At 48.5% G+C, this 20,551-nt stretch overlaps 8 protein-coding genes across 8 annotated transcripts; 3 read left to right on the top strand and 5 right to left on the bottom strand.

Moving 5' to 3' along the window:
• Positions 1-646: 646 nt before the first annotated feature.
• Positions 647-1,698, top strand: F5Y00DRAFT_227365 (uncharacterized protein). The gene is made up of 2 exons (XM_048006475.1): positions 647-834; positions 895-1,698. Exons 1-2 carry the CDS (start codon positions 792-794, stop codon positions 1,134-1,136), a joined length of 285 nt encoding a protein of 94 aa, XP_047868634.1. The 5' UTR covers positions 647-791; the 3' UTR covers positions 1,137-1,698.
• Positions 1,699-2,142: 444 nt separating this feature from the next.
• Positions 2,143-3,473, top strand: F5Y00DRAFT_258556 (glycosyltransferase family 2 protein; the record flags this gene model as incomplete). Its single annotated transcript, XM_048010725.1, has 2 exons — positions 2,143-2,241; positions 2,331-3,473. The coding sequence occupies 2 exons, from the start codon at positions 2,143-2,145 to the stop codon at positions 3,471-3,473; spliced, it is 1,242 nt and encodes a 413-aa protein (XP_047868633.1).
• Positions 3,474-3,962: 489 nt separating this feature from the next.
• F5Y00DRAFT_227361 (SE-domain-containing protein) lies at positions 3,963-6,215 on the bottom strand. The gene has a single exon (XM_048006474.1). It carries the CDS (start codon positions 5,832-5,834, stop codon positions 4,332-4,334), a length of 1,503 nt encoding a protein of 500 aa, XP_047868632.1. The 5' UTR covers positions 5,835-6,215; the 3' UTR covers positions 3,963-4,331.
• Positions 6,216-6,920: 705 nt separating this feature from the next.
• On the bottom strand, positions 6,921-10,230 carry F5Y00DRAFT_227359 (uncharacterized protein). Its single transcript, XM_048006473.1, has one exon. The coding sequence runs from the start codon at positions 10,075-10,077 to the stop codon at positions 7,168-7,170; it is 2,910 nt and encodes a 969-aa protein (XP_047868631.1). The 5' UTR covers positions 10,078-10,230; the 3' UTR covers positions 6,921-7,167.
• Positions 10,231-10,596: 366 nt separating this feature from the next.
• F5Y00DRAFT_178491 (mitochondrial carrier) lies at positions 10,597-12,133 on the bottom strand. The gene is made up of 3 exons (XM_048004966.1): positions 11,830-12,133; positions 11,472-11,769; positions 10,597-11,412 (listed from the first exon to the last, which is right to left on the bottom strand). Exons 1-3 carry the CDS (start codon positions 11,875-11,877, stop codon positions 10,646-10,648), a joined length of 1,113 nt encoding a protein of 370 aa, XP_047868630.1. The 5' UTR covers positions 11,878-12,133; the 3' UTR covers positions 10,597-10,645.
• Positions 12,134-13,205, bottom strand: F5Y00DRAFT_178490 (LexA/Signal peptidase). Its single transcript, XM_048004965.1, has 3 exons — positions 12,803-13,205; positions 12,451-12,748; positions 12,134-12,372 (listed from the first exon to the last, which is right to left on the bottom strand). The coding sequence occupies exons 1-2, from the start codon at positions 13,066-13,068 to the stop codon at positions 12,469-12,471; spliced, it is 546 nt and encodes a 181-aa protein (XP_047868629.1). The 5' UTR covers positions 13,069-13,205; the 3' UTR covers positions 12,134-12,372; positions 12,451-12,468.
• Positions 13,206-13,465: 260 nt separating this feature from the next.
• F5Y00DRAFT_227355 (translation initiation factor 2, alpha subunit) lies at positions 13,466-15,297 on the bottom strand. The gene is made up of 4 exons (XM_048006472.1): positions 14,655-15,297; positions 14,443-14,605; positions 14,174-14,381; positions 13,466-14,118 (listed from the first exon to the last, which is right to left on the bottom strand). Exons 1-4 carry the CDS (start codon positions 14,730-14,732, stop codon positions 13,635-13,637), a joined length of 933 nt encoding a protein of 310 aa, XP_047868628.1. The 5' UTR covers positions 14,733-15,297; the 3' UTR covers positions 13,466-13,634.
• A 12-nt stretch (positions 15,298-15,309) lies between these two features.
• Positions 15,310-20,480, top strand: F5Y00DRAFT_178442 (lysophospholipase NTE1). The gene is made up of 3 exons (XM_048004964.1): positions 15,310-15,862; positions 15,916-18,842; positions 19,018-20,480. The coding sequence occupies exons 1-3, from the start codon at positions 15,570-15,572 to the stop codon at positions 20,379-20,381; spliced, it is 4,584 nt and encodes a 1,527-aa protein (XP_047868627.1). The 5' UTR covers positions 15,310-15,569; the 3' UTR covers positions 20,382-20,480.
• The last annotated feature ends 71 nt before the right edge of the window (positions 20,481-20,551 follow it).

Genomic DNA, 20,551 nt, shown 5'->3' with positions numbered 1-20,551 from the left:
TGTGGGTTATTTTTTTTTTTTGTTTTTTTGTTTTTTTGTTGTGTTTTTCTCGGTCTTTCTATGTATTTTTAATTACACAAATCTTTTTTTCTTTTTTTTTTTTTTTTTTTTTTTTTTTTTTTTTTTTTTTGGAGCTGAGCGAGACTATAAATATATATATGTACAAAGTAAAGGGTGAGTAAACTTACAACACCTAAGGGAAGTGTCTCTAATTATTATTCTATCGCTGGATGGTGACTTGAATTGCATGTTCATAATTGCTAATTGTTTCGTCATTGGAGGATATCTGCCAATCAGGTGGCTTGATGGGCAGAGAGCCTCAGAGACGCCCCCAAGGAACTGGCTTAATTAAGTATTAGATAGCTCTACAATGTAGGTTGAGATCGTCTAGCATCTAATATATCTAAGTTGATTATAGTAGTATAAGTTTTAGACTGTTTTAAACCCCCTTCCCCCTTTTAAGTTACCTATATTGAAAATAAACCACCAGCCCCGAGCACCGAGTCCCGAGCCCCGTGCCGACTTACACGAAGTGTGCATAGAGATACCCCGCCGTGGCATCGAATCCTAAGTAATCCTATAATGTTGTTACAACTACTAGGTTAGTTAGATATTAATAGTTTTAAGTTTAAAAAGAATAATCACATCGCCAATTCCAAAGTCATTGTATATACTAACTTGTATCTACTCTAAACTATTTTTTCATATATACATCCTCTTAAGGGACCGCTAAGGCGCGTAGTTTATATTCGAGCTTCTTAAGCTAAATCTCCTTGGCCGTAGTAGACGGGATGCCAGGCACTATTCTTGTTCAGCGTGAAGATAACCACCAAGGTAAGCGGATGTGCCCTTTCGCTGTGAAGTATCTCACTCTTACGATATGTATCGATATAGTTAGATTCCAATACAACTGGCAAGCACACAGCACCACCACCATCACAGACAGCACGGTAGATTTCACACCTTGGCAGTCCATCGACATATCCTTCAAAGAAGTCTCCAAATCACCCGAGTTTTTGTGGCCTGAGAACGTACAAGACACTCACCTCTTGATCGAGCTGTCCGCCGGCGGTTACCGCCGGATCTACAGCAGCGTTCCGATTTGTGCTCGAATGCCTCTTAGCTTCTGCCGATGAATCTGGAAGTGTCGCTAGGTTGCTCGTACCACTATCTCGTGGATATATTGTACGATCTGATATCATCCCATTGCGACTATTAGACTCTCCGTTGGTGCGAAGCGTTGTCAGCTTCGCAAAGGCGCACTAATTCTTCGACGGGGAGCTATCAGCGTTGGGAATTTAGAACAGCTTCTTAATGCCTTTATAGCATCTGCGGGAGGATTGCTTTTGAAACAAACCGAAAAGCCTGAGTCGCTGGTAGCTTCTCTGGATCTCGAGCTGCGGTATAGGTTGTCGCTCCCATGGCTGTCAACTCAGGTGCCTAGACGTCAAACATTGGCTATTGTCGACGGAGGTATTTCTAGTCCTGACCATGGAGGAACCGGAACAAGCATATACGCAGCAGCCGCGGCTTTAGGCATCGATATGGTTGTACTCGATAGACCTACCCATCGTATAATTGTAACTGTAGTTGTAAATGTAATTGTAATGGAAGTTTGAAAGGTAAAGTAAAGTCAATTGATAGACGAAGACGAATGAGAGAGATGTTTAGGTTAAAAGAAAGAGACGAAGATGTGACGTCAATCTTTAAGGGTCTTTAATAAGTAAGCTATGTACCAGGCTACATAACTAAGTTTATTAGCGGCAGATCCCCTGATGAACTGCTAGAGCTGAGGTATTCGAGAGCTCTAATTGGCTAGCCCTAGAGACGTGGCTTCTTCTGCCGCGTCGTCTACATAGCACCTGCTACCTCTTAATCTTTTAAAAGTTGTAGGTGTTAGTAGTGTAATTGTCGATATGCGACTTCCATATGTTAGGTAGTTTATGGATGAGAGGGCAACTTTAAAAGACAATTAAGTGACGCTAGCTAATGCAAACAATACGTCACTCAATTGTTCATCTACATAATCTTACCACGCAATCCTTCAATCCTTCTCCCGCTGGGAAGCTCTAGCAGGAAAAGCACCTCCAATGTGAACACCTTCACGTGCTCAACTTCCTGTCGCGCCTGGGGATTGCAGCCATGGATCTGCTCAACTTGTTCACCTCGACCTTGAAGGAGACCCCCCCGCATACGTTATTTGCAGCCTTTGCAGCATTGGTCATTGTTGCATTCTACAGCGTATGAATCCCATTCTCGCCTATCCACCATAATACAATGAACATAATACAACGAATGTCTTTAGTAGGCTGGCTAACTTAGCAATATAGCTCTACGCCGTACTCCATCTCGTCGCACCCAAACCCCGAGCCGTCCTCCCTTCCGAGAAGACTTATATCACCACAACACCCACCGGCACCGAAAGACGGCAGCTTCCATGCTGGCACGACCGATGGCTAGCCGACCGACACGCAAGCGAGGCCAAGGCCAAAAATGACGATCCCACCCTACCCGACATCGCCGACACCGGATCCATCGAGCCCGCCCAAGTCCGCATGAGCGTCGTCTTCCCCGCCTACAACGAAGAAGACCGCATCCTGCCGACCTTGGAAGAAGCAGTCGAATACCTCGACGCCACATTCGGCCGGGACCCTCGCCCCAACAAGTCCAACAACAACACTCTCCCCAAACGAGCCCCCGCCCCGACTACTCACAAACACGTTAAGAACGCGCCGCGCGAGGATCTAGCCGGATACGAGATCATCGTCGTCGACGACGGCAGCAAGGACCGCACGGCCCAAGTAGCGCTCGACTTCGCGCGCAAGCACGCGCTGCACGACATCCTGCGCGTGGTGACGCTCGAGCGCAACCGCGGCAAGGGCGGCGGCGTGACGCACGGGCTGCGACACGTACGAGGCGAGTACGCGCTCTTCGCGGACGCGGACGGGGCGTCCAAGTTCAGCGACCTGGGCAAGCTGGTCGAGGGGTGCGAGGAGGTTGTCGACGGCAGCCACCGGGGCGTCGCGATCGGAAGCCGCGGCCACTTGGTCGGCAGCGAGGCCGTCGTCAAGAGATCCGCGCTGCGCAATTTCCTCATGCGCTCGTTCCACCTCGTGCTGACTATCCTAACGCCGCCCGCCACCTCGCGCATCCGGGATACCCAGTGCGGCTTCAAGCTGTTCTCGCGCGCCGCCCTGCCCCATATCGTGCCGTACATGCACGCCGAGGGCTGGATCTTCGACATCGAGATGCTCATGCTAGCCGAGTCGGCGCCTGCCGTCCCGGTGCTCGGCAGCGACGGCGCTGTTATTGGCAGCAGCCCCGGCATCAAGGTCGCCGAGGTCCCGATCGACTGGCACGAGGTCGGCGGGAGCAAGCTTAACGTTATACAAGATAGCGTTAAGATGGCTATTGGCCTCGCCGTGCTAAGGGCCAGCTGGATGATGGGCGTGTACCGGCGACGGCTGACGTAGGACGCTGCTCAAAGGGGGAGGAGGGAGACGTAGAGGAAGGGGGAGGTGCACAAAATGATTAGAATAAAGAGTGGTAAGGCTGGCTATGGATTAGCCCATGCTGGTTTATATAAAACCAGCGCAGTCAAATTATACTGCATGGCGTTTGATTTTACTACATATTGCATGGTAGACATACATCCGGTGGAACGAATAGAGAAAAGTTCCGCCTTGACTTATCCTAGTTACTTGCTTTGGGGTATGAACGGCCATGTGAGCTGCGATGTGATGATTGCCATCTTTACTTTTGAGTGCCCATCGAAGACTTATTAAGCAGAACATCAAGACTTTTATATGCTTATACGTGTATATATGCCTACACTTAGCAGTATTATAGTAAGACGAGGCAGAGGTAGTATATCATAAGTAGAATCACGCTCGCTGACTTAAAACAACCAAATGCATCATACCTATCATCTCACAAGCAAACCACTAAACAACAGTCTAGTCTTGTCAGTCAATCTCATTTGAATCATTAGAATTAAATACTGATATATATATCCGTTAAGCCGTACATCTAATCTTCATTTTCCTCTCGTGTCTGTCTCTTTCTCTTCTTCTTCGCTGGGCGACTGGTATCGAGCCCAGATATACCGAGCAGAGACGCATGTATGCATGTATGTATGTATGTTATCATCGTCTAAGGCAAACACACCCCCTCTTTCTCATAATCACTCGAAAGCGGACCTCAAAGTCCAAGTCCAAGTCCACGTTCCTACTTCTTCTTCTTCAGGGTATACCAAGACCAAAAGTCCCTCTTCGAACCATCGTCGCGTTAACATCTGGCCATGCATGCATTATCAACACCCATCCATCCATCTACACAAACGCCTCCCGATACATGACGGGCAAAAACACCCGACTAGCCGTCCACAGGATCCAAAACGCATTCCAAAGCAGCAGCGGCACCTTCCAGAGCCCCGTCGCCTTCCAATCCAGCCAGATGGCCACGAACGCCACCGAGAAGAAGTGGTACGCCAGCACCAGCGGGTCCGGTATCAGCCCGCCCAGCATGCCCATCGGCTCGCGCGTGACGCCGCGCTCGAAGTACGCGAAGCACCCGCGCTGCAGCTTGGCCAGCTCCTCGTTGCGCGCCGAGAACAGGCTGTACAGGGCCATGGCCAGCACGTTGATGATGGCGGTCAGCTTCTTGCGGCGCCAGTGGAACGTGTCCATGGCGCGCGCGACGGCCGCGCAGTCCGACAGGTCCGGGATGTCGGCGAGCAGGTCGCGCAGGAGGACGACGTCGTTGAGGGCGACCGTCATGCCGCCGCCCGTCAGCGGGTGGCGCATGTTCATCGCGTCGCCGAGGATGACCAGGCCCGGGGTGGAGGATTGCTTGGTGGGCGGGAGCCAGCTGTTGGGCATGCTCTGCGGGATCTTGGAGTCGCGGTCGAGGGCGGCTTGGAAGGAGGGTTGGACGGAGGCGGGGAGGGCGGGCAGGACGACCTTGGACATGTATCCGCGGACGCCGCCGTTGGCCGGGGCTGCGTCGGGGAGTTTCTCGGGGACGTCGACTAGGATGCGGGTCTCGTGGGTGCCGATCTGGTAGATGAGGACTGGACTAGGGGCGCCGATGATGACGTGGCCGTAGCCGGGGCTGGGGAGTTGGCAGTCGATGAGTTCGAGGGCGTAGAACTTGCTGCGGACTATCGGAGTTTCGTTGATGTATTGCTTGCGGAAGCGAGAGGCGTAGCCGTCGGCGATGATAGTTAATTGTCCGAAGAAGTAGTCGGGCTCTTTCTCGCCGGTGGTGGCATTGACGGTTCGCGTCTCGACGCCCAGGATTTCTGGGTTGTGGTCGCCCTTGACGGTGTCTACGGCTTCTGTCTCGAATACGCTGATGTTGGGGTGGCTGAGACAGGCCTTGCGTAACTGTGAGATGAAGCGGCCGTGGTGAAAGCTTCGTCCCTGGGGCCGCGGCGGCTCGTCGCTCTTCACCTTTGCGTTACCGTTCCCGTTTGCCTTCTCGTCTCCGCCTAGACCGAGCAGACCTTGTATCCTCGGGTAGGGCATGCGGACGTCTTTGCCGTAGAAGAAGACGTTGAAGCCGTGGCACGGCTGGCCGTCGATGTCGTCGATGGTGTGACCTAAGCCCAGCTTCCGGAGAGAGTTTACACCGCCTGGCTGCATCAACTCGCCGACGATTCGGTTGGGCTCTTTCAACCATCTCTCGAGGAGGATAACACTCCTGCCCTGCTCGGCTAGAGCATATGCAGCGGCGCACCCGAAGACGCCGGCACCGACTATTACGACATCGGCCTCGTGGTGTCTAGCTCGTCGCTCTGCGAGCGTTTCTACGACGACTGTAGTTTCGCTCATAGGGAACGGCGGGGGAGGAAGTGTTAACTCGGAGGCGGAGTGTGTGTTATTAAAACTGTATAATGTATAATAGCAGAATAGAGGTCAATGGTAAAAGATTGTCTTGTCGGTGAGACGGTCTTGTCTTGTCTTGTCTTGATGTGTGGGTATCGTGATAAATTAAGTATAGGGTATAAGGTATAAGTGATAAGGTATAAGGTTCTAAGAAATGTTCTGTAATAGAAAGAGAGACCGGATGGGACTTGACTTGAATATTTATTTAAATATTAGAATACCTCTAGGAGGTAGGTAGGAGGTAGTTAGTCACCCGTGTAACGGAACCACACGACTAGAATAATACCTAATAGGTAATAATTAGGGGTCGTTGGAGCTAAAGCGAAAAGGGTCGAGATGTAGAATTGGAAAATGGTGGTGAATAAAGATAAACCCTAAATAAATCGATTGTCTCAGATCATGATGGTTCGACGAATCGTCCCATCTATAGTGATATTCATTTTCTGCCCCCTTATCGGTTCACCACGCGATTCTAAAGATTCGCGGATCTTTCTCTCTTTTTTTTTTTTTTCCTCTTGTTCTCTTTTGGTCTTGTTCCTGGCTGGCACATGCTTGCCAAGCCCGAAAGCCAAATTGTTGGAACTTGCTAGGATGGTGTTAGTCAAGTCGATGATCCACATATCCCCACAGTCAATTGTCCAATGGGAAGATATTAGTAGTTTAATACTTAGGTACCTATGTAGGTACATTAATCCGTACTTAGTACTTTCACAGGTGAAGCAACACTACGAGGTTGATAATCCTTTACCTGACCTAACCTACTTTATTGCAGTAAGTTGGTTAGACTGTATTGCCAAAATACTCCGTTCTCCGTTCTTCATTAACTCCTAGAGAAACATGGAGGATTAGGACCCAATGGAAGTTCTTGTCTTATCTACGCAACTCCGATGAGTAGAATTCAAGTTATGTATACTACGCACCTTGATAATATGCATTACGTAGTCTTCCAACGTAAGGGATGGTGCGTTGAAGTGGTTGTCGAGTTGAAATTCAACTAAAAACTAACATGGCGAATGGGCAATATATATATGCATGTTGCAAAGATATCCTGTATAACAAATAACTACCTAAGGTAGTTGCCCGGGAATATATACAGATGATACGCAACACCACACGGCAAATAGACAATACCTATATAATATATATGTATATGTATCAATGATATCCTGTACAACCAATAACCAGGTAGCTACCCGGGGATGTATAGCGGGATATATACAAATAATACGCAACACCACACGGTGGCTACTCTAAAGGACCGCCTACCTTATCGTAAGGCTTACTGCCACTGCTGCCTTTCCAGATCCTTGCCACTTTCTGACGCCAGCATATCTGCTAACGCTTCGTTCATGATTTTAAGAACCTCTTTGGCGATATACCGACCCCCCTCCCTGGTCTCTCCCCGCCGTCTCGCCATCTCCTCCTTAGCATGCTCTAGAACATTTACTATAGCATCGACGGTGGGATCGGGGTCCATTTTCTTGATCAGTCTCGTAGTCGCCTTCAGATACAGATATACAGCTCCGTCCGCGTCATACTCGCTTTTGAGTAAATCCTCGATCAGTCGCTCTATCCCTTTCAAATCCAGTAGCTTCGGGTAGGACATAAGTAATACCCTGAAGCACTGCCTTGAGAAGCATTGATTCCCAGTCCCGCTCTTGTCCACTGCCAGGTTGCATAGCGAAACCGCCTTTTCGTAGTGGCCTAACTTGACGCAGAACATGGCCATGTGGGTGAGCACGTCTGGAGCGATAATGATATGTAGTGCTTCGAATTGAGTAATCAGATTCCGCATGTGAAGCAGAACCTCCGCTGACCCCGCCTGAAGGTTATCGAGCTGATATTTGATGAATACCGACACTGCTGAGGTCACATCTTCACCGCGTCTGTGTGCAAAATGAATCAACTTCATCGCAGAAGCAGAGGCATTATTGCTGCTCTTCAGCGTCGCTAATATAGCTAGGCGAAGGCAGTGCGGACAAGGGGGCATCCCAAATTTTATGGCACGCTGGTAGATCGAAACTGCCGTTGCCGGCTTGTTATTGCTTATTTCTTGATTCATTGCTTCGTAGATGTCTCGCCTATCGGCTGTCTTCCCAGCGTATGCGAACTTATCCACTGCAATATGAGATGGGTACAATGCTCGGTTGACTCCACCATCCCTGGCGGTTTTGCCGGCCCTTAGCGCTGCTTGACTCAAGATACGTTGCGTCGTGTTGTCGACGAGGGACGCATCGATCTTTTTGAATTCGGAACAAAGGGCTCGTAGTTCGTGGTAGGGCATAGCCCATTTAGTCCGGCAGTTATGAAGGAGTGAATTACAGAAACTTGAATCCAAAGCGAATCCAACTTCGCCGCAGTATCGTAGCCACGACACGAAGCCTTCCGCGTCGCGGCATTGGCCGTATTTATTTGCTACTATCGTGACAAGATACCGATGCATGCGTACCCCTAGAACGCTGGTATACTTCGATACTAGTTCGCGGACCTCGGCAGCTGGATGACTCTCCGAAAATATTTTCAAGATTGAGACGAAGGCGTTGTCATATCGGGTTTCTTGCCCATCTTTTAGAGCTTGCATCTCGACGAAAGCATTGAACACGCCGTCCCAGTCTCCAGCTTTGGCCATTGGCAAAGTCATATGACCTCTCAAGGCAACGTCTGAGGCCATCTCGGGATACTTCCCAAGAAGCTCTTCGTAGTATGACCTTGCTAAATCGTACTCTTCAGCCTTGATCGACAATTCAACGATTGTACGGTAAACTCCCTGCGGATGTGTGACTTTGTCTAGCAGCCCCAGAGACAACATCCCGTCAAAGAGCGCCTTCAATGTTGGAAAATCCTGGTTCCGATCCCAATGTGCTTGTAGCAATTTCATGACCCAGCGAGTTTGTATAAAATCTTCGTCTGGGCAACCCATCCGATAGATAGCGTCGATTACGTGCTCAGCTTTCAAACCCTTCAGAGCCTCGACGGAGGAGACGGCACAATCGACCGTTGCGTGGTAGGACCTGATATCGGGACTCGTCTTTGAGTAATTCAATAAGAAGTATTTGAGTACACTCTTGTGGTCACGGTGTTCGTGAAGCTTTTCTATAGCCCACCCTATAAATTCGGCTGCATCTTTAGCAACACCGATTACTCTCCAGTAAATGTTATGGGCGGCGCGAAATTCACCCGATATGAGATTTTGGGCCATCAGATGCTTTCCAAAATCATCCAATTCCTCAAAATGCACTTGGGGTTTTTCTTTAAATTCCGCTAGGAAGATGCGAGTCGCCGCAGATATGGCTTCCTCGGGAAGGTGCCCATTCTCATCTGCCTGGCGTAAGTAATGATTTATTAGAAGTATAGGCTGATGGGCGTAGTATTGGGACTCCTCGAGGGGGCCGGCGCTGGTTAGTGAAATGAGGAGCTTAGCCGCGTCTTCTAAGCGGCCTTTTGCATGACAATCTTTAGAAAGTCGAATAGAAAGAGCAATCCATTCCTCGTCCAAGTGTTGAGAATAACATGAAAGGCATGCCTCGGAGAATTTCTTAAGAGCTCGATCTAATCTTTCTTCATCTTTACTACCCAGAATACTGGTTATGTTTGCGACTGCTTGGGCGCGCTTATTTAAACGAGATTTAATAATCGGCGTAGGACTCGTAGGACTCGTAGGTTGATATATTCCCCAAGTCTTATGAGCATCGAATTCCATTTCTGGGAACCCTGCTAGTCGTGGGGCGCTATCTAAAGGGTGGACTGCGCCATGTTGTAAGAGTTTGGGGGGTGATGTTTCGGTTTGTGTAGTGGTTATCGACGAAGATTCCAAGATGTCTCCTGATTTCAAAGGTGCTGAAGGCTTTGCTTCTGGAGAACCATCCTCGGATGAATGTTGTCGAGGACGGGGTCTGGGCCGAGGACCATCGTCTGTCCTGGCTATATCATCTTCCACTTGATGCCATTGGAATTGATCCCCGTCTATGAAAGTTGCTTCGTCGAACTGTACCGGAGATGGAACTGCCATGCCATGATGATATCTTTTAACCGACTTCAGTTTCTCCTTATTCGATACGGCGGTCTTCAAGGTGCTGATTCGCCGCCTTCGATCTTCGACTATAACACCGATTGCGCATGAGGTACCCAGGGCAATCCCTCGGAGGGCGTGGATCGCAGCCTTCGACGGGATAGGCAACGGGGGTGGCATATTTGCGAAGCGTGTGCTGCCATGTCGGAAAAGTGGTTTATATGTTAATCCATAGCATTATTAAGCTGGAGGCTCATAAGTATAAGGTGTAAATGCTAGGCGCCTGAGGTTGTAGTTTGTGGTCTTGAGGAATCATTTGATGGTTGATGGTGCCATGATTTGATAAGTGCTATGATTGACGTGGGTCAACTTCAACAAAGGTTAGGTACCTATGTACCTAGCTACAAACAGTGGGCCCCGGAACCCCCGCCTAGCAGAATACCTACCTATCATTCTTCACATTGGGAACTTTACCAGATAATAAATTCTGTTTCTATGCATATGCAATTATATGAATTCATCACAAGCAATCCCATCTCACACGTTCAAATACAGGTAATTCAAGATATTTTAAGATATTTTACGATCAAATAAAATTGAGATTTCTATCTATCCGTCTATTGTTTTCCTCGTGCCCCTATCTTCCTTGAACGCCGTGCACTCGTTCCGGGTTGTTGTTACAATACGCTTAAACCCTCCACCCTCCACCGACACAGGATCCAACGCCCCCCTCGTCATAAAGGTTAAGTTAAGCAGACATGTCTGATCTTTCTACCGGAAGCCATACCTCTAATTTTCGTAATATGGTTTGATACAAAAATAACATGCAACTGCTTTGTACGCTAGTCCAGACAAACCGCGGGCCAACCCCTCTAAACCATCCACCAACACCTTCTGTCTTATAAATTAGCTTGAGCCCCTTAATTATCGAAGTCTCGTCTAATGGAATAGCACCAGGTCGCGGTGTATGTGTCGAGGGTGATGATGTAGATATGGGGCGCTTTTGCTGTTTGGGTTGAGGTGGGGGTTGTGTCTGTTTTGTCTGTTTTGGAGCCGACTCTTTAAGTCCCGACGTAGTCTCTGGAATCGAGCGCCCCTTCAGTGGGCTTACAACTGGAACGGGATCGACCTGGGTTTGTAGCCGGGTCTTCACTACGTCGAGTGGACAGGTGAGCACTCCAGCTAACCCACCACCGGCAGCTCCGGTCAGTAGTTCCAACCGTACTCCAATATCTCGGCTCTTCTTATATTCACGGGCCCAGCTTTGAAATTGCTCGTAGAACATGAACTGCAAGGCGGAAAATGGGAGGTCTCGATATAGAGTTGCCTTATATCCAGAGAACAATTCCCCAATTCCCTCTGTTCTGACGATTGTTCTCGCAGCGTCGAAAGTACCGCGATAGTTGTATCCGGACTTGAAATAAGGGTTGTTATACCGGCCCTGAAGCTGAAGGCGAGTCTTCAACACCTCGGAGGGTACGTAGACTATTGATGCAGCGAAGTCGCCGAGAAACCCTGAAAATTTGTCAATATGGTTTAGGAAAAGCTTCGCCAAGGGTGACCTTAATGCATACCAGCTATTAAATACGAGATATGAGACTGGATTCCATAGTCTAGCATATGCCGCTTGCTCCATTCATAGGTACCAAAGAAGAGAACTGTGCCGGGGAAAGAGCCCATCATCGCTGGAAGCCATCCTCCATATAACCCACGTCGAATTCCCTCCTGGCGCCATATTGTATAATAAGATGATCCTAAAGATGTATATTTAGGTGGCATGTGCGGATCACCTTGTTGTCGAGTTTTGACGGTATCGAGCGAGTGCATCAGCATATCACCAGTAGTTCCACCAAACCCTCCCGCGAGCATGGACTGCGAACATGAAAGAATTTAGTATAGACAATCTTGCGCGCATGCGATGGAAGTACTCACGTGGATATAGGGTGGGCGCCCTTCCAATTCGCCATTGTCGAAGGTCATCTTATGCCCGCGCGACTGCGTCGTAAAAGTGATAATTTACTCCAAAGATTTGTGTTCCGAAAGTCCATCATTGGTATCAGTAACTATTTAAAAGAAATGGGTCGTTCGGCCAAACCAGCAACGCTACTAGAAAAACCGAGATTTATTCGCTCATAGACGCCGTCTATCTATGTAAATCTTTCGAGACTTAGTGTTGTGTGAGAGGCGATCGCGCTCGAAAGCGATCACCTACTGAACGTTGAATCCGAATAAGAGTAGATAGATGGTGGGAAATTTTCTATGTACTAATAGCACTAAATTGTACCTAATCGACCTTATCGGTTTACGCGCGGTTTATCACGGGCCTCGCGCCCGAGTTGGTGGGTGTCTTATCCGGCTTTACCTTATCTCTTATCTATGTGTACCGGTAGACCGGGAGGTCGGATTACAACATCTTAGGGTTATCTGCATACTAGCAATTAGTTGGCATCACACATGTGACACGGTTGGAGGTAACTACTATCTTGATTAGTAAAAGCTTCGTTACGTAGAGACTCGACGAACCGAATTAGAAAGCCGTCAATGAGTAAGTACCTCTCATTATTTCGTTGTTTAATCCCTGATATTCCCTGCATATTCCCACCACTTAACTCTACCGAATCTATGTAGGGGCCACACGACGTGAGTGACCTTGCCAGTTATGAGATTTGTCGAAATTGGTCCATAATCGTTGCTGTCCCTGCTCAAGCGCTCGCCTCCGTCACCCTCAACCCAGACATGCCCCATTGGCACGCGGACGGTAGGAGAGGGATACGGACTTCGCGTCCTTATGATATCGCCTTCGAGTCCTACAATCCTCTTAACAGCCTCAACCTCTGGATCATAGGGGTTCCTAGAGCTGGTGTTAGCATCGCGGGGACTCAGACTTGCCATTGTAAAATCATACCAGAAAATGACAATCATGCCTCGCCGCAGCCCATACGGCGCATTCAACTTATACTTGATCACCACATCACTCCGAGTCGTCTGATCCTTTTCCGCATTCAAAAACGGATACATTGACGGCCCGTTAATCCAAGCTAGTTCCCCAATATAGTGGTTGAACATAGAAACCACAGGAATCCATGTTGCGAAAGCGAATAGGCGGTAGCCGAACCTGCCAGCACGTTGGTGATCACGTTTGATTCGATTCCATATCGGCCGGAACGCCATTAGGCGTTTAATCAATATAGACCTCAACCTAAAGTGAGATCTCAATGTTAGGTACTAAGTGAAGTGCTGAAGAACAAGACGTTTTATATATACTTTGTCTTCATTACAACAATAAACTTCGATTTTCCATAAATGAATCCACACCCCACCAACGACCCCAACTGACAAATACCCCGGATAGAGAGATATCCCTTTATACGTCATATCATTTCACTAGCACCGCATAGGTAAATAAATTCTAGCCTCTTGGGACATTCTACCTCCCGGCATCAACTTACATAACATGGAGGCCATCTACCAATAATTAAAATGGAATAAGCAGTATTAGGCAGTTAGGAAGCATAACTCTTACAAAGCAGCCTAAGTCGTTTCAAGGTACGAAGACAGGGGCAGCGACTTTTGAGTATTTACTTCATTCCGAAAAAAACAAAATGCTCTATTCGCATGCTAGGTACTTTTTATGACCCGTGAATGTCAAAGACCTCTAGGTTGGTACCCTTTACCTAGCCGTACACCCCTTGTGGTGGAACTAATTGAAATGAACCAAAGTCGAACGATAGGATAGCTTAGACAGTCACGGGGATGTTGTCATCGCTCTCGCTAACACTCTCGTCTCCACTGACCTCCGCGTTCTCACGTTCGCGCTTCTCCATCAGCGCCTGTAGTTCGGCATCATCCGAGTCCGTTACTGCCTTAGGCTCCATCTTGACCACGAGTTGACCACCTGCGCCGGTGATGCTGTTGCGGATATCCACGATGGCTTCCTCCAGTCGGCTTATGCCAACGTTCTTGTCCAGGCACGTGCTTGTTAAAACATAGAGCGGCGGGGAGACCAGTCTCACTTTCACCTGGTTCTCTTCGGTATTCCGCGCCTCCGCCGTTCTTAAGGCAGCCTTGACAGCATCGATTCCATCGTATTCGAAGCAGGTGACCTCGATGTCGGCACGAACCTTCGTAGGCTGAGGCGTCAAGCGCTTTCCAATGTACGACTTCAGTTCCTCCGCTACCGGCTCGCTCGGGAATGTGATATCGCTCCATACATCCGGGTTCCTAAAATTCGGGTTAGCCGCAAGGAAGTCATAATGCTAGGTGCTGAAATATTCACGTTATGGAGAGCTTGAACGCGTCGATGGAGTGGCCGTATCTCTTGTTCAATGGCCAAGCTATGCTCTCGTATAGGGTTTCGATGGGAGTTTGAGTCTTCTCGGCCACATGGCGCATAATGGAATGGACCATCTTGCTCTTGTTGTATCGTTCCTCACACTTGACGATATCCTCAGGAGAAACTCGGCGCTTCGAAAGATCGATATATCCTAACACCCATCAGTAAGTTTGTCCGTACGTCATTGTATGTATTCTTGCTGCCACACATACCCTTCTCTTTATCGACTCGGAGGACGACCACGACTTCATTGCGACCAACCCGGATTAGCTTTTGAATACTTCGAATACGACGCCTTGAAAGTTCAGATAGTAGAATCATGCCATCGATATTATCGTATTCCAAGAGTTTGACGTAGGCACCCATATCGGCGATCTAAGTTGAGTTAGGCAAAATCGGTATTGTATGATGGTGGCGTACGAACCTGCTTCACATTGACCATGACGAAGCTATCGATCTCCGGATACTTCTCCTCGTAAAAGCGACAGTTTGTCAACGACATCTTGGGCGAAAATAGTAATACTAGATCTTAAAAATGTCTGATGGGCCCAAGATCGTACGCGCGCAGGCGGGGTTTAAAATTTCTCTGCGGTTCGTAAATCCAGTATGATGCTTCCTTCGCCGACAGTTTCTTGACAATCGGCCTTGGGTTGTTGTCAGGATTGCGCGCTTCGATGTGGCGAACTATGTTGGTGCTGGTATATCAATTATTATTTTCGTCTTGTGCAGGGAGTCACAAATTTGTCAATGATGGAAATCTTTATGACCTGAGCGTGGGGTCAGAGGGTGTGGCACCCAAATGCTTTTGGCGGGGTTAACGGTGCGAAGGTTCGTACCTGGTAAAGGCAGGCAATTGGCTACACCTGCCAGTTCTTCCAGTTCTTCTGCCCAAAATCAACGCCTTCCAACTTTTAGGTACATCCTCCTAACCTAATTGATACTTTGCCTGCTAGCCGCTAGCCACGGAGGGCGGAAGAAATAGCAGGCCGTGTTCACGGTAGTGGCCCGAGTGGTAGGGGACCCACCTAAGCACCTTGGAAATCGACGAGAAGTTCCACCAAATGCACATATTTTTCGGAGCTTTCTTTCCTCTAATAATTCTGCTTTTTCTACTCTTACTTTTCAACCATTTACTTAGCCCAAATGTCTCTAAAGCCGCAAATTCGCTGGAATCCTTCTTCCAGCTCCAGCCACGCGGCAGACAGAGCTAAATCCTCGTTCTTCGACGGTGCAAAAGGATGATGCACTCATCATGATACTCTAGCCATCGGGTAGAAGTATTGATTTTTTGTTTTTTTCAGAGGTCTCACAGGCCCTCGCATATATACGCATAGCAACTATGGATCCGTCCAGTGTTACCGCCGTTGAGACGGCTCTCTCGCAAGCCGTAGCGACTATTGCGGATAGCTCTTCAGCTGCTATTGCTTCGGCTATTACGAGAGTAAACGATGTTGCGGATGCCCAGGGCTCTTCTTCGTGGCTTGGGCTCATCGCCAGACTCGTTCTTTACATATTCCACATTCTCTCGACAATTTTATACTGGAGCCTTAAGTTGACAACGATATCTGTGCCGACGTTGCTGTTCACCTTGTTCTCTACGAGCTGGACAGTAACGATGAATGCCACGACCTTGTAATGGTTCCACTTGCTCCTCGTAGCTTTGATGTACTAATATTTGGAAATAGGGCGTTGATAGTGTTACTCATGTTCGCTGCGGTCACTTGGGTTGTGAGATATAGATACTTGAACATGTATTCTCGTCTCCCTCCAGAACCCCAGCGTAAAGAACCCGATCTGGATATTTTCCCGGAGAGCCACGAAGAAGGTGCTAAGCCTGGCTTAACCAACTATCTCGACGAGTTTCTTAGCGCTATCAAAATCTTTGGTTATCTCGAACGCCCTGTGTTTCATGAATTGACCAGGAGTATGCAAACCAGGAAGCTGATCGCTGGCGAGACGCTGAACCTAGAAGAGGAGAAAGGATTTTGTATTGTTGTAGACGGGCTGGTTGAGATCTTTGTCAAGTCTTCTAACCTCAACCAGTCATCCCCATCTACTGGGCTCGATGAGAGCCCGACGCAGTCTTTCTCGGACGATGAGCAATCCATCCCTGGTCAGCAACGATATCAGCTACTGACCGAGGTGCGGAATGGCAACCCTATGTCATCCCTCTTCTCGATAATGTCTTTATTTACAGAAGATGTAAAGCTCAAGTCGCCGTCTGAGGATAATTTGGAGCCTAGTAGTAGCAACAGTCGCTCTCGTCATGAACGTTTAGTTAGCGGCAGTTTTACGCATGAGAATGATATGACGGGGTTTTTAACTAAAACCTCAGATATTGACCCAGTTCATGGTGGTCTAATCCCGGTTGATGAGTCTCAAGTCACGTCGCCATCTTCTCCTACTCGACCTAGGCTACCAAATATCCCCCCTATTTCCTTAGATGAACCGCAAGTGGGCCGCACTCGTCCTGCTATGAAAAGGACAGCCACCTCTGTCCATCCCGATATCATTGGAAGGGCGACAGTCGACACGACTATCGCGATCATACCTGCGAGTGCATTCCGTCGGCTGATTCGGGTTTATCCTAAAGCAACTGCTCATATCGTTCACGTCATCTTGTCTAGATTCCAGCGCGTCACTCTCGCTACTGCATACAATTATCTCGGGTTAACCAACGAAGTTCTTCACACAGAAAAGAATATGATTCGCTACGCCACTTGCCAGCTACCAAACATTCTTCGAGGCGATGCTTTAGAACGTCTTAAGGAAAAGTTTAAGCAGGAGAGGGAAAGAGCCGGCGAAGAGGAAAGTGGTAAAGGAATTGCTTTGCATAATGGATCCACTACGAGCCGCCGACGTAGGTCTTCGACGGGCCTACGTAAGGAGGCAGCCATGCAAGCAATGAGTCGTGCTAGACCTCGGTCTGTGGTGGCATCTACGATTGCGCCGCCACAAGAACGCCTCTCGATTCATACTCCCAGCCCTGGAGACCTGCTAGCCAACGTCCAGTTAGCCCGCAGTGGGGGAGCAGGATCAAGTGGTACCTTAGAGATACCCATAGCAGAATCTTTCCAGACTCCAAATACCTTTCAGAGTGCAGACGCAAGTCCCCTCGCCCGGCGTACTTTCAACCCATTCGCTACCCAGAAACGAGCTCGTTTATCGATCGATCCTCGTGAGTCTGTTGATGAGGACAACTTATTCAGAGTGTCTATATTGGAATGTGTTTTCAAAGCCTTAGGCATGAGCAGCAGCGGCTCCTCATCTAGGGGGCCGGAATCTACGGAAGGGTCCCCGAGGCTTGTCTCGTATGATCAAAGAAGGCAGAAAGCTGTGTTTAGCAGTAACGCGTTTGGGTTCATGGATCCTTTTGATGGCTCGGCTGATTGGGATGCTGAATCAATGACTTCCGGCGGTATTTCATCGACTGGCACGCCGAACGCCCAGATTCTTGCGGCTGATATGAAGCATGAAGTGGAAATTGTTTTCTTTGGACAGGGCTCTGTATTAGTCGAGCAGGGGGAGCGAAGTCCGGGACTTTACTATGTCATTGACGGATTCCTCGATATTTGTGTCCCCGCAGAAGACTCGGGAAGCAATATCCTGAGTTCATCCAGTAGAACATCAACGACGGCGATGCATAGGGCGGAATCCGAAGAAGCCGCTCGACGCCCGTCATCCTTCGCTCCAACCAAGAAGTCCGATAACAAAAGCACATCTGATTTGAAACGGGGTGCGAAACCAGAACGCCGCCGAGTAGGACTCGTGAAACCCGGCGGTCTTGCGGGTTACATTAGTACGATTTCTTCATTCAGATCCTTCATCGATGTGGTTGCAAAAACGGATGTATACGTTGGCTTCATCCCGCGAGCAACATTGGAGAAGATTGTAGAGAAATATCCAATTATGCTCCTAACCATGGCAAAGAGGCTCACGCATCTACTTCCGCGACTCATATTGCATATTGATTTTGCCCTTGAATGGGTCCAAGTCAATGCCGGGCAAGTCTTATTCCGTAAAGATGAGGAAAGCGAGGCTATTTATATTGTTCTCAACGGAAGGTTGCGATTAGTAGAAGACCGAAAGGATGGCGGGATGAATGTTCGCGCAGAATTCGGCCAAGGTGACAGTGTTGGTGAACTGGAGGTCATGACTGAATCCACCCGTTCTGGAACTCTGCACGCTATCCGTGCGACGGAACTTGTCAAATTTCCTCGCACCTTGTTCAACAGCCTTGCCCAAGAGCATCCTAATATCACAATCAAAATTTCGAAGATCATAGCCTCTCGGATGCGGTTATTGGTCGATGATCCATCAAATCTCCCGGACGGGACTTCTGGCACATCCATTAATAAGAGTTCATCGACGTTGAACATAAGGACTGTTGCTATCCTTCCAGTTAGGTCGGGTATTCCAGTTGTTGAATTTGGAAACCGCCTGATGAATGCCCTAGCACAAGTTGGCACACCGAACGGTGCCACCTCGCTGAACCAAGCCGCAATTCTCAGCCATCTTGGTAAACATGCATTCAATAAAATGGGAAAGCTGAAGCTAGCTCATTATCTTGCCGATCTTGAAGAGAAGTACGGACTAGTTGTTTACGTTGCCGGTAAGTCTAATTTGTTCCTTATCCATCTCCTTTTTTCCTTTGGTATGATGAGCAAATCACACCCAGAGCGCCGTCTATGAAGGCTTTAAACTCTAATTTTTTCCTGACCACAACATACAAATTCTCTGTTTACTTTGAGCTTCGAGTTATACCCAATTCTAACTGGAACTATTAGATACGAGCGTGACAGCACCTTGGACCCAGACCTGTATCACACAAGCAGACTGCATTCTGCTCGTAGGTCTGGCCGAAGGATCCCCCGAGATTGGCGAATATGAACGATTTATGCTTGGCATGAAGTCAACCGCCCGCAAAACATTGGTTCTTCTCCACACTGAGCGCTATTCGCCCCCTGGTCTGACAAGAGCCTGGTTAAGAAACCGCGTCTGGATTAATGGAGGGCATCACCATTTACAGATGGCCTTCGAGTCAAACGCTGTTGCCACACATCCGCCCTCTAGGAAGGCTGGACCAACTTTAAAAGAGCGAGTACAAATTCTGCAGGCTGAGATACAGAAGTACACAGTTCAAAAGATACGACAAAGGCCTTACTACTCACCCGATGCCCCTTATAAAGGCGACTTCCAAAGACTCGCCAGAAGACTTTGTGGCAAGTCTATTGGTCTTGTACTCGGAGGGGGTGGTGCCCGAGGTATTGCTCACGTTGGTGTCATCAAAGCAATGGAAGAGGCCGGCATTCCTATTGATATCGTCGGTGGCACGTCGATCGGCTCCTTTATTGGGGCCCTCTACGCACGCCATGCTGACGTAGTGCCCATGTTTGGTCTAGCTAAAAAGTTTGCCGGGAGGATGGCAAGCGTCTGGCGGTTTGCGTTCGATCTGACGTATCCGTCGGCGTCGTACACAACAGGGCATGAGTTCAATCGCGGCATTTTCAAGACTTTTGGGAAGCACCAGATCGAAGACTTCTGGTTAGAGTATTACTGCAATACCGTGAACATCAGCAAGAGCAGGCAGGAATTCCACACTAGTGGATATGCTTGGCGATATGTGCGAGCATCTATGTCGTTGGCTGGTCTACTCCCACCTTTATGTGACGAGGGCAGTATGTTATTGGACGGTGGTTACATAGACAACCTCACAGTGTCCCATATGAAGTCCCTTGGTGCCTCCGTTATTTTTGCCATCGACGTAGGCGCCATAGATGACGATACGCCTCAATGCTACGGAGATTCGCTCTCGGGATTCTGGGCATTCTTCAACCGATGGAATCCCTTTTCGAGCATTCCAAACCCCCCTACGCTGGCGGAGATTCAAGCTCGATTAGCCTACGTATCGAGCGTAGACGCTCTGGAGCGCGCCAAGACGACACCGGGATGTTTCTACATGCGCCCGCCGATCGATGAATATGGGACTCTAGAATTCGGGAGGTTTGACGAAATCTATGATCTAGGGTATAAATTTGGCAGGCAATATCTTGACCGCCTAAAGGAGGACGGCGTGCTTCCATTAGTGGAAGAAACTGAGGCAAAGAAGGCATTGCGCAGGACAATGGCGCCCCGACGTGCGAGCATTTGATGATAGCGATCTTTAGCAGCGTTGTTACATATATACCCAGTCACCATCTCACACTCGCATACCAGAGTTATGAAGTCAATACGAACCTATAAAGTCGATACATCCCAATACTTAACTCAAGTACCCAATGCAATGAAGCTTACCTAAAGTATATTTATAAATGTGACGCA

This window comes from Daldinia vernicosa, assembly GCF_022497035.1.
Source record: "Daldinia vernicosa strain CBS 139.73 unplaced genomic scaffold F5Y00scaffold_6, whole genome shotgun sequence".
NCBI classification, from domain to species: domain Eukaryota; kingdom Fungi; phylum Ascomycota; class Sordariomycetes; order Xylariales; family Hypoxylaceae; genus Daldinia; species Daldinia vernicosa.
This window is presented reverse-complemented; position numbering and strand designations above follow the sequence as displayed.